This window comes from Rhinatrema bivittatum, chromosome 1 (assembly GCF_901001135.1).
Source record: "Rhinatrema bivittatum chromosome 1, aRhiBiv1.1, whole genome shotgun sequence".
Lineage (NCBI taxonomy): Eukaryota > Metazoa > Chordata > Amphibia > Gymnophiona > Rhinatrematidae > Rhinatrema > Rhinatrema bivittatum.
Window position 1 is genome coordinate 277,574,009 of NC_042615.1, and position 13,112 is coordinate 277,587,120.

Sequence of the window (13,112 nt, forward strand, 5' to 3'; positions counted from 1 at the left end):
CATTCCAGCTCATAGTGGATCGTTTGAGCCTTCCAGTTCTGGACCTGCTGGTGACTTCTCGCAATATGAAAGTTCCTCACTTCTTCAGTCACAGGAGAGATCGAAAGTCCTTGGGCATCGATGGCCTCGTCCAAGAGAGTGGCTGGAGGACAAGCTAATATATGCCTTTCCCCCCGTGGCCCACGTTGGGCAGAATGATTCGGAGGATCGAGCATCACATACGGATGGTGCTTCTCATAGTACCGGATTGGCCCAAAAGACCGTGGTATGAAGATTTGCGAAGGATCCTGGTGGACTCTCCTCTCCGGTTCCCATCACACAGGGAACTGCTATAGCAGGGGCCTATTCTTCATGAAGATCTGACTCGATTTTGTCTTACGGTATGGCCCTTGAGAGGGCTAGGTTGCTGATGCATGGATGTTCTACTGCAGTGATTGCCACTTTGCTCAGAGCGATAAAGTTCTCCACTTCATTAGTCTATGTGCGGGTTGGCAAGTGTTTGAGGCTTGGTGTGAACATCGAGGGGTGCCTCCTCATTTGGTTAAGATTCTGCTCATTTTGGAATTTTTGCAGGACAGATTGAATAAAGGATTGGCCCTTAATTTATTAAAGGTGCAGGTGGTGGATCTTGCCTGTTTCTGAGGTCAGGTAAGTGGTGGACCCTTGTCGGCTCATCCAGACGTGGCCCGTTTCTTAAAAGGAGTGAAGCGTTTTCATCCTCCCTTGCAGTTACCGGTGTCTTTGTAGAGTCTTAAGTTTTGGATTTTTTGGTGAGCCCCACCTTTTTGACCAATGCGAAGCCTTTCCTTGAGGTTACTGACCTTGAAAATGGTGTTTCTTGTAGCAATTTGCTCTGCGCAGCGTATCTATACTGCAGGCCTGGTCTTGCCAGGAACTGTTTTTACGGGTGACTCCGGGGGCAATACAGCTGCATACTGTTCCTTCTTTTTTTTGGATTTTCACATAAATCAGTCAATTTCCCTGCATTCTTTGGACAGGGAAAGAGATGAGGAGGAATATCGCCTGTTACAGCCCTTGGATGTCAAGAGGCATTTCTTGAGGTATCTGAAGGTTTCTAAACCTCTCAGAAAGACGGATCGCCTGTTAGTTCTCCACGGTGGGAGTAAACAGGGTGAGCCGGTGTCACGGGCTACGATAGCCCACTGGATTAAGGAGGTAATCACAGCCGCATAAGTGGATGCTGAGCAGCTGTTGCCTAGTCAAGTTAGGGCTCATTCCACTAGGGCTCAAGCAATGTCAAGGAAGGAGGTTAGATTTCTGCCGAACTGCAATGTGGTCCTCCTTACACACCTTTTCCAGGCATTACTGCCTGGATGTGCAGGCCTGGGAGCACACAACCTTTACATGTACGGTGTTGGTTGGACCATGGGCAGCCTCTTGCCCTATTCAGGAGTAGCTTTGGTACATCCCACTGGTTTTGGATCCACCTGTCCGTATGCTAATGTAACCCAGACCACTTCTTGGGTTACTAATAAGTCCTGTAACATTCTAATGCAGTTACAGAGATAATTGGGGGAGTATACATTAATGGACAGCCCTCCCACTGGTGGAGCTGTAATAGATACCCCTAGTCCTGAGGTTTTATAGTAGAGCTCTGACATAGGCCCTGGGGGCAGCATTATTTGGAAGTCAGACAGAGAGGTTGTATTTTTCCTAAGTTGGATTTGGGCCTACCTGGAGCCTCAGAAACCCTCCCAGACCCTTCCAGGATAGGTCAAAGGGCTCTGCTGCTGTACTCTCCTCATGAGGTGCAAAGTGGCTGCTCTGGGACTATTTGGGGTTTTTGAACATTTATTTAAAGAAGCCCTGATGGAGGCCTGGGCCTTTCCAAAGCCAGGGATTGGGGAACCCTGAGTTGAAGATGCCCAGTGTTTAGGGAAGATCTGCCCTCCATTTGAGCCTCAGTGAGGAAGAGGATAAAGTGAACCGCTGCAGAGGATTTCCTGATTATCTAAGTTGGGGAAAGAAGATTTGTTTTTTCTACATCTAGGAGGAAATGTTTTTCTGCCCCTCTTCCTGCCCCTCAAGGGGACTGGCAAATCCTGCAGTCCGCCAAGGATTTCTACCACCTGGTATCCCACTAGACTAATCTACCGTAAGTAAAAGATCTACATTCAAGGGAGGGCACCCATCCGGCATCTACTGGAGCCCTGAGGGATAGAGATAGTAAATTCTGTGCCAAGATAGATTTTTGTGCCATCGGGAGGAGTTTCCCATCCAGCCAAGGGTGGCCATGCCCAGAGAGACCACTGCACAGTCTAATCCAGACGTGTGGATGTATCCTTGGCTTAATAAAGGCTAATGCACAGATAGAGGAGAAAGGAGCTGTAACTGGAAAAAGTGCAGCAGAGACTGTGGTGTGGTGTGTGATTAATTGTGCCATTCAACGAAACTGTATCAGTAAAGTATTATTTTGGACACGGTCTATGTGGTCTGAGTGTGGTTTGTTTGGCACACAATGCACAGCTCACAATACAATGAGGGAAAATCAGCTAAACACTCCAGCCACCCCATCCTGCGACCAGATAGGACTCTTTTCCATTCCTAGTCCAAAGGACCTACACCTTGGGATGGAAAGAGAAGGAAAAGCTAGCCAGGGTCTCTGCCCCAAAGAACTTATAAAGAACTTTATGTCCCCCTCCGTACTCAACGTGTACACTAAGGAGAGGTTACACTAAGAAAGGAGAAATTACTCCTTACCTGATAATTTCCTTTTCTTTAATAAGGACAGGTGAATCCACCTTCCCGGATGGTTGTGCTATTGTCCTCCTGTGTGGCTGCATGTTCCAGGGGTTACTGGTAAGTGTTACTCCCAGTCCCTAGACTAGGGTTATTACACTCTTTGTCGGAGCTCAGTGTTTTCCTGTTGGCGAAGTGCTGGAATGGTTATCTGTCAATAATCAAGTTTAGTTTGTCCACAGCTAGCTGTTACAAAGAATACTGGCAGACTGATATCAGTGCAGGGGAATATATACTGTGATGTCAGCTTTGCTCCGTCTCCATCTGCTGGCAGAGGTGCAAAACCCACTGGGTTTGGATCCACCTGCCTTATTAAAGAAAAGGAAATTATCAGGTAAGTAGCAATTTCTCTCCGTTATGATTTCATAACACATACCAGATGTATAGACACATAACCCACAGTCCCTACTCCTTACAATGTAGTCAAGAAAGACTAAAAAGACATACAGACCAGAAATAAATCTGAGGTTTTGAGTTAATATTGAAACCGTGATTGGTAAGAACACTTTGCATACCATCTGCTCCTTTACATCCTGTCCTCACTCAGACTTTTATGGCAGAAGAAAGATGAAGGTTAAAACCTCTCTTAAGTGATAAAATTCATTCTATAAAATAAGATCTCTATGCTGCCTGCCTGCATATTCTTGTGCAGATTCCCCCTTTCCCCTCCATTTACACATTCTGTTCCTGCACAGAGGGAACACGCACGCACACAAAACCACCCCAGGATGGCTTCTGGAGCAGGTGCCATCAGGCAAGCAGTTGCCAGCATTACATAATGATATCCCTACTTCCTGAAGATTTCAGCACCAACACCACTGCATCCTGAGCCTCAGATTCCATCTTCACTGTGCAGTAGCCATGCAAGTAAAAATGGAGAGAGAGAGATAAACACAAAAAAGCCACCTCTAGGACACTGGAAACCTAATATAAATATGTTTTTCTCTTATCCCCTTATGCCTTCTCACCTCATGGCATGTCCAGGCAACTCAAATACACATGCTGGTCCCAACGGCTGGAAGGAAGTCTTCTCAGACAGAGGCTGGTGTGCCGGAGAGACTCATATTCATTGGGGAATAAGCTTTTGAAGACAAGAGCCCACTGCATAGCCTATATAAGTGCCAGCAGCAGTCTGTGTCTTTTCGCTACTACAAACTAACATGGCTACCTCTCTGAAAAAGTATCTCTTTAGGATGAGACTAACACAGAGTGTCACTCTGTGCCAGCAGAGGTCGCTATAGCAGTGGCAGTCGTCTTCCTTCCCTCCCTAGCCTGAAGTGCATTGCTTCAGCAATGCGCCTGAACCCTTCCCTCCCCAGCCCTGTCAGGCAAGTGACTTGAACCTGTTGTATCGCAGCACTGTGCACTTGGATAAGCAAGCTGGAACTGTAAAGCTGCACCAAAAACATCCATTGTAAAAAAAGGACAATTTCAGATTCTAACAAAAGAAAGAAACCCCAGAATAAATTGTTCCGAGCAAAGAAGCCTGAAGTAAGGAATCTAATCCAAGAATACTGCTATAAGGGTCTCATTCCATCACAAGCCGATGGGGATTAGATAAAAAAAATGCACACCTCAGTCTCTCTCATTCCTGAATAATATCCATGACTGGGATTATTAGAAGCCCAACTATCATTGCATTCACAGCATAAAGGAAGACAGCCGATGGAGAACAAAAGCACAGACCGAACACTACATGGAGTAGAGACCCAAATGCGAAGCAGGATACTTTGAGAATGTGCCGACATTCTCAATGGAAAGTCCAGAGTCCACCAACACAAAGAACAGAATCCACAGCCTGCAAACAAAGTTGGATTTTTTTCTACTAAGAAATCAGAGATGCTTACATAGGCACAAGAGAAAGGAGGAGGGTGGAGGAAGAGAGAAAAAGAAAAGAAATGCTTTGGCAACACGTACAGTTTGTCATATCAGTAAAGTTTCTTTGAACTGAATAGAGAGAGGCAGAATGTATGCGAGCTATTCAGAATTGCCCCGTGATGCCTATCGGGTAGAATATACATTAATTTAAAAGAGTCTCCACAGATTTCAAGGGGGAAGAAAAAAAATCATTCTTTCTGGCATGCTCATTTCCTTTTTTCTTAAACACTTAAAGACTTAGGGCAGACCAAACTTCCACCTTACCTCCTCAGTGAAACTCTCCCTGAAGGAACCCCGGAACATGGCCACCATCCAGTCACAGCTCGCGAGAAGCAGAGGCTTGTGAGCGGGCACAGAGCCATCGTCCACTCTGAACACAACGTCTGGAAGAAGGAACAGCAAGAGATGACAACATGAGAGCAAGCAAGATATAAAATGGGAAAGAAGAAGAAGTTATAACAGAGAAACAAGAGAGCAAGCGGAGAAAGGAAAACAAAAGAAACTAGGCGAAAATATGAGGTAAACAAGTAAACGTTATTAAAAGCAAGCATTGAGTGTATATTGCCCAATAACAGGATTATTTATAAGGCGGCGACATTCTGAAAGCACTTTGCTTACCAAGTTTTTAAGTAATCTAACACCCTTCTGATTATCAGTATTAGATGGGATATTTACCCCATGAGTCTCTCCAGACCTCATCACTATCAGTCACTAATTCCTCTTTACACATTCCCATAAGAACCTAGTTTCTTCTCTTCTTCTGTATTGTCCTTAGATCTCACTCCACATAAAAGTAATTCCTACCCTTTCGTACTACGTTTCTCTTTCTCCTTGAACTCTTTACGAACCCATTCACAAGTTCATATTGTGCTTTCACCTTCAACCGCCTCTCCTTGCACTAAAATGAAAACTGGTTACAATTATGGCTTGCTTGGTACACACAGCAGCACAAAAGTAATGACTCCTCTTATACAGTGTCCCTCCCCCAGTATCCTCCCACTCTCCAACATCTTATAATCAGGCAGTTCCCGCCTGGTTTGGTGTTTAAATTGAAAATTCACTTAGTCATACATGAGTAAGTTTTGGTAAATATGCCCCTCAGCTCTATGATGTCTCCTTTTCCCTCTACTGAACCATCACATTTTCCATCACTCCCATAACCAAGTACACGCCTTACCTGAGAACACTCCTTTGCTCAGGCACTCTTTGATGCGGTTGGCTCGGCGCACATGAAAGGCCTTGGTGATCTCCTGATTCATGAAGCTTTCTTTATTCAGCACGTTTGCTACCATCATCCTAAGATCAAAGACTTCCAGGACCTCTGCCATGGTGGCTATCTGCATGAGATCGGCTCTCCCCTGATCTAGGCGGCCCGTATATAGATACTCTAGAACAGCTCGCAATGGGCTAACCTGGATCAGGCTGTCCATGTAGACAACAGTCATCAGCTTTTCGTGATGTGTCACTGGGTCCTCCACCATCTCTAATTGCATGCTAATGAATCCTCGTCCCCAATTTGACAACTCCCTCCCCACCATGCCGGGCTTAAGGTCCCAACCAGACATGCTCTCTTTCTGCTGCCACATCGCTTCATGTCGCAGGGCATCATCACTTCTGGAAGTCCTGAGAGATGCCTGTGACACTCTCTGCAACTTGTCTTCCCCCAAAAAGTCTTTATCAATATCTAAACTTTTAGTTCTGATGGCCGGTTCCTTTGTTGTTTTGTTCTGTTCATTGAAGAGTTCCTGGTTGCTGTGTTCTTCACAACTGCTGATGTTGTTACCTGGAGAGTCTATGCCTGAAGGATGCATGGATGCCTTACTGTTCTCCATGTGTAGGGTGAAAAGGTCATAAAACTTGGAGCAGGAGGTGGCCAAGTAAATCTTGTGAGCAAAAACTTGCTGGCCGCTCTGCAGGCAGAATACCACATCAGTGCATAGTGGAGTGGAAAACAGAGCAGCAGGACCCCTTCCATCACTCAGTGGAGGGTCTGGAACATGGATGATTGGAGGTGGTGGTTTGGGGGGAAGAAACGGGGCCTGCAGCAGAGGCCTTTGCACCTTCTTCAAATGGGATTTCCAGAACTGCAGGTGTCTCCTGGAGATGAGAGCGGCTCGAATTGCATTGTCAAAAACATCCTTGATACCAAACTGGGCCACTACGCTGGTCTCATAGTAGGGAATTCCAAGCTCTTTGGCCACCTCATGTCCAGTCTCTGGTGGAAGGATATCTGTGGGCTTGATAGGCCTAGGAAAAAAAAAAGACAATGCAGCAGACATGATAATGTGTCGCATACTTCAGAGTTACATCCCTTTGTTTCTGGATGAGAGACAGAAATGGGAAAATGGGAGATGAAGGGAGGGAATATATGAATAGGGATGATTGGGACTAAGTCACAGAGATACAAATAAGAGGGACAGACAATGGAAATAAGTCAAGATGAGATGGAGGATGAGACAGGGTATGGAGAATTGATGTTATATGTGTATACTGACTTCTTTAGACATAGTCCAACCCAAACCAGGTCACAAGGTAAAAGAAAGAAGAGAGATGATAGCAATGTTATCTAACAACTCTTATCATGAACAGATTCAGTCAGTCCTAATTTTATTCCATCACATATTGGGTCTTACAGTACAGTTTTCCCGAGAAAAGTAGGACTACAAGACCATCTAATACAGTTAAATGGAAGTTTAGAGCTATGACTGACCCCAATGAGTTAGCCTAGCATCATCTGTAACTCTGTGTAGGGAACAGAGAAATAAACACATAACATTGGGCTGGTAAGATAAAGAAATAAGCATGAAAGCAAAAGACAAAGAGCCTTATTCAAAAAAGACTTTATACTATTCTGTGTCAAAAGTAAACAATCTTTATTGAGCAAGGTCCAGAGAGGATAATATAAGAGACTGCTACAAAATCAGGAGTGTGAAAGATGAAACGACAGGAAAAGGATGGAAATAATAGTGAGAGAGAAAACAAGGCAGAGATTGAGACAAATAAGAGAATGATATAGCCCCTACACAATAGGAGCAGGTACTCCAATGAAGTTCAGGGATCCTGTCTAGTAAAGAAGTGTAAGTTTTACTGTTGGGTGCGAGTAGATCGTTAAATCCTTGAATAGTACCTAGTGAGACCCCCACCATCTCTTTTAGAGACCCCCTAGAGACTGGACACCAGAGTCTGGCAGCAAGTCTGCAGGAACACCTTTCTGGGTTAGCACCTGTTGACCCCTGGAAGATTCTAGCAGCTCACCCTGCTCCTAGGCTGGACCTGCAGCTAAGGGGATAATGCAGAACTACCAGTTAACATCCTTTTGCAACCACTCTTGCAAAGGCACATTTGCGAACTGTGAGTAACACTTGTGCTGCTGGGATCCGAGTGAGATTCAGACTCCTAATGCCTAAGGTTTCTGGGATTTCAAAGGAAACCAGGGAGAAGGAAGAGACATCAGCCCAAACTGTTGAAGATCTCTCTGACCTGACTGCAAGTCTGAAATATTTAATTTGCATTGCTTCACCTAGAAATATGCTTTATTGGGAAAGAATGCTTAATTTAATTGCTAATGTTTCAAAGTCTCGATGGAGCAAACATCAACTGTGAAGTTACCCTTGGACTGAACTGTGTAAATACCGTTTTCCCTAGTAAACAAAACAGACTTTTTGTTGGAACCTGAAATTATCTGGGATTTAATTTTCTAGCAAGATAAAGAACAAGTGGGTTCCCTAAGGAAATACTAGGTCTGTGTTTAAGAATGAGCAGGTACCATTCTGATCAGCCTCGTGCAGTGAGCATTTCATCAACCTGGTCCACTAGACCACCTGATCAATCATCTGATTAATAAAACTCCAGAACCTGTGTTTTCATTTACCTCATTGCAGATGGAAAGCTCAATGAAGAAAAAGAGAAAAAGGAATAAAATGGAAAGAGTGACAAAAAAAAAGGGAGTGAAAAAATAAAGGAAAGGCTACAATGATTTCCAAACTCGGTGTCAAGATCTACAACTGGATTGTGGTATGCCAGTGACTGAGTTGTAGCTTCAACCCCACACCTGCTCCGGCTTTTCAATGGAGGAACACCAGAAAGAACTGCCATCCTGGGTCAGACCAAAGGACCATCAGGCCCAACATCCTGTCTCCAAAACTGGCCTATCCAGGTTACAAGTATTTGGCAGGATCCCATAGAAGAGATCTAATTCTTCTTGGTCATAATCAGGGATAAGCAGTGGCTTTCCCAAGTCTACATGGCTAATAATGGTTTATGAACTTTTCCTCCAGGAACTTGTCCAAACCCTTTTTGAACCCAGCTATGTTAACAGCTTTCACCATTTCCTCTGGTAACAAATTCCACAGCTTAATTGTGCAGAGTGAAAAAATACTCTCTCCAATGTGTTTTAAATGGGCTATCTATTAGCTTCATGAATTGAATCCTATGCCTAGTACTATTTTAAAGAGTAAATAACCGTTCCCTGTTTACCTGTTCCACCCCACCCATGATTTTATAAACTTCTATCATATCTCCTCTCAGCTGTCTCTTCTCCAAACTGAAGAACCCTACCTATTTAGCCTCACATCATAGGGGAGTTGTTCAATCCTTTTTATCATTTAGGTTGCCTTCTCTGTACCTTTTCTAGTTCCGCTGTATCTTTTTTGAGATGGGGTGGCCAGAGCTGCACACAATACTCAAGGTGTGATTGCATCATGGATCAATATAGAGGAATTATATTATCTTCCATTTTATTTTCTATTCCTTTCCTTATAATACCTAACAATCGATTTGCTTTTTTGACCACTACCACACATTGGGCTGAGGATTTGAAAATACTATCTGCAGTGATTCCAAGGTCCCTTTCTTGGACGGTGACACCTAAAAGGGAACACATCATCATGTATCTAATTTGGATTATCCTTCTGCACTTGTCCACATTATATTTCATCTGCCATTTAAATGCCCAATCCCCTAGTCTCGCAAGGTCCTTTTGCAATTCTTCACAATTGGCTAATACAGTGTTTCCCAGCCCTCTCCTGGAGGTAGACGTAACCAGATGGGATTTCAGGATGGCCATATTGAATATTCATGAGATAGATCTCCAATGTATATAAATATCTCTCATGCATATTAAATATGGCAATCCTGAACACCCAACTGATTAGGTGTGCCTCCAGGAGATGGTTTGGAACCATTGGACTAGTGATGTGACAACTTTGAAAAATGTTGTGGCATCTGTCAATCTGATCACTTCAGTCATCACTCCCTTTTCCAGATCATTTATACATATATCAAAAAGCTCAGATTCTAGTACAAATCTGAGGCACTCCACTATTTACCTTTTTCTACTGAGAGAAATGAGCATTCTTTCCTACTTTGTTTCCTATGCTTTAGCCATTTATCAAGCCACAATAGGACATTGCCTCCTATTCCATAACTCTTTAATTTCCTGATTAATCTCTCATGAGGGATTTTGTCAAAAGCCTTCTGAAAATCCAGATACACCATGTCAACAACATGTTTGTTAGAATTTTTTTCAAGGAGTTAACAGATTTGCAAGACAAGTCTTCCCTTTGCTAAATCCATAGTGGCTCTGCCCCATTAGTCTGCCTCTATCCAGATGGTCAGTAATTTTGTTTTTCCCATAATCGTTTCTACCATTTTGCCCGGTATCAACATCAGGCTCATCAGCCTGTAGTTTTCAGTATCACCTCTGGAGTGCTTTTAAAAATGGGTATTTCATTCCAATTCTCAGGTACCGAAGTTGATTGGAATGAAAAATTAAGAGATTACTGGTAATAAGTCTGCAATTTCATTTTTGAGTTCTTTCAGAACTCTGGGGTGTATTACCTTCCAGTCCCAATGATTTGTTACTCTTTAGTTTGCTGATTTGCTCTATTCCATTTTCCTCTGAATCATCACCCTCATGACTGGTATCTCCCTAGGGAATCTCCCTATCACCCTCCAGGTAAAGACCAAAGTTAAAAATTCATTTAGTTTTCCTGCTACAGGCTTGTCCCTTCCAAACATCCCTTGGTCATCTAGCAGCTCAGCTGACTCCCTTACTTGAACATACTTCAAAAAGGTTTGCCTCTCTGGTCAAAATCTGTTCTGGCCTGCCTTATTAATGCTGTACATCTAACTTACTAGTGCTTATGCTCTTTCCTATTTTCTTCTGTAGCCCACCCATGTTACACTCAGGTCTACCCAGTTAGGACATCCAACCAACTATGTGGGGCTAATGGAAGGAGGCAGCCTAGTCAGTATTGTGGCAGAAGAGTCAGAGGTGGGTTCAGTGTCAGTGCCGTGCTTGGTAATCATGGAGGATGTGTGCCGGTGTCAGCGGCAGGCCCAGGGCCTGAAGAGGAGGATCTCTCTGCCTGCTGGTGTCGCAGGCCCAGGGACAGAATTCAGGAGGGAAGCCACAGAGGAGGACTCTGATGTACTAAGGGAGCGGGTTTGAGAGGGAGACTAGGGAAAGAGGATGAGAGTGAATATTGGGGGCCGAAGAAGGGAATCAAGTGGCCTGAGTGACAGTGGAGGCTGGGGAAAGGGAGTTCAATTCCTTCCACTGAGTTCCCAGAAGAAAGATTTTCTTTCACTGGGTCCTGAGGAAAAAATGTTTCAAAATCATTAGACGGGGTAAAAGATACAATAAGGGCATGAAAATGGAGAAAAATATGATAGAAGAGTGACACCAAATAAGGGAACAATTCTGAAAAGGCAGAAGGTGGGGAACAGGCAGCTTAAAGGACTCTAGGAAGACAAAGAGGCAAAAGGTTGGGAAGAAAACTGGATGCAGACTGAGCAGACAAAAAACAGGATCCTATAAAGTGGTAAAGAATTAGCAACACTGAACAAAGTTAAGCGTCAAGTTCATTATTCCTTTGCACAGTGTGCTCACCCGGTAAATTCTGCAGAGCTATGCAAACAAGTTTTATTCCATTCACACAGAATTAAAATACAATTACTTCCACTACTCTGCCCCCAACAAACTTCCATGTTTGTTGGGGGCAGACATATTTTTGCAGACATTTTTTTTTCATATTGTACGAGAAAGTCAGATGACTGTTCCATTTTGGAAGAAAAGATCATCATCTGTTTCATAATGTTCACAGTCGAGCTCTCAAATATCAGTAACTGGAACACACTGCAAAGGTAAAATAAGGCTAATTTTCAAAGCCATTTCTGCAAGTAAGACGCTACTTGTCCTGCAAATATGGAAGTCTTTGAAGACTCCCTTGTACAATATGAAAAAAAATATATATGTCTGCAAAACACATGGAAATTTGTGTGGGAAAAACTACATGTGCCGTGCTGCTACATGTGTAACCTTACCTGCGGTGAGAAGAGTTGTCAGGGACGCTGGTACTTATGCACATACAATGAAATTCAAAAGCATGTAAAAAGTAGCCACCCAGAAAGCATGTGCAAAGTTGGTTCGGGTACTTTTCATAAGCAATTTTCAAAGGAAGAGTTTTTCCTTTCAAAGGAAGAGTTTTTCCTTTGAAAATTGGTGCAGAATCCAGAGGCAGTTTTGAAAATTGCCCTCAATGGGGATTTTTTTTTTTTTTAAACAGTCTGCATAAATTTGAAGGTAAATACACAAACACTTTATACCACTTTATCCCATTAAACTACTCGCACATAATTATATCTGCTAATTTGTACGCAGTTTTTCATGAAAATGTCCTTACTTTTGAAAAAGCAAAGATATGCATGAAAAGTGCAAATCTTTCCCCCAGCTATGCCCCTAGGAATACCTCCGCTTGCAGCTGACAAACTTTCTGAACACAGAAGCTATACTGATATGTTTTCCCCTATATTGGGTGGGCTATTTTGTAACAGTCCATTTCCAGTGATAAAGCACTGTTTCACCCAAGGCAACGCCTTTGAAAGTTACCCTCAATATGTCTATCCAGAGATCGGCAGTGAATATTTCAAACCAAAAAATAAAAATAAAAAAAGTACAAACTTTAAAAACATTCCTTTAAGAATATATTCACTTTTTTCCCTAAAACTAATCTAGTGCTTTCTCAATCATTTCACTGACTTAAAATACTCTTTCAGCAACCCAAGCAGGCTTCGCTCCAGACCCTTCCCACTCCTCCACGCCTTACGACACATATAAAAATTGGTTATGTCTCTGCCGCTTGTTAGCAACTCTCCAGCTATGCTCCTGTATAAATTCCCCTCACAGACTGCCACCTCACTTTCACTGCCCTTGATCTTTAAATATTTCTCCAATCTCAGTTCCTGTAGAGAGACACTATACTGTCCTCATCAATGGACATTGGCATTGATTCTGATTTGAATAATTAGAATTGGACAGTGCGGCAGCAGCACCACACGGTCTTCACTTCACGCTTAGTCAGTGTATTTGGAAACGGTTCCACAACAGTTTTAAAACATCAAAATGAGTCGCTTTTCAATTATCGTGGGACGTACAGAAAATGGGTTGACACTTTGGACGGAGCTTACAGCAG

General features: G+C 43.2%; 1 protein-coding gene across 5 annotated transcripts in view; it reads right to left on the minus strand.

Moving 5' to 3' along the window:
• The window catches only part of LOC115087782 (rho-related BTB domain-containing protein 2-like), a 173,812-nt gene that overhangs the window by 121,334 nt on the left and 39,366 nt on the right, over positions 1-13,112 (minus strand). For all 5 annotated transcript variants that reach the window (XR_003855615.1, XM_029595360.1, XM_029595340.1 and 2 more), the window contains exons 5-6: positions 5,816-6,885; positions 4,903-5,021 (exon numbers count right to left, since the gene is read on the minus strand). Coding sequence is in view for 4 of the 5 variants with exons in the window: in XM_029595360.1 (XP_029451220.1) it covers positions 4,903-5,021; positions 5,816-6,885 (1,189 nt within the window). In the remaining variant the exon portion in view is untranslated. The remainder of the gene's footprint in view (positions 1-4,902; positions 5,022-5,815; positions 6,886-13,112) is intronic.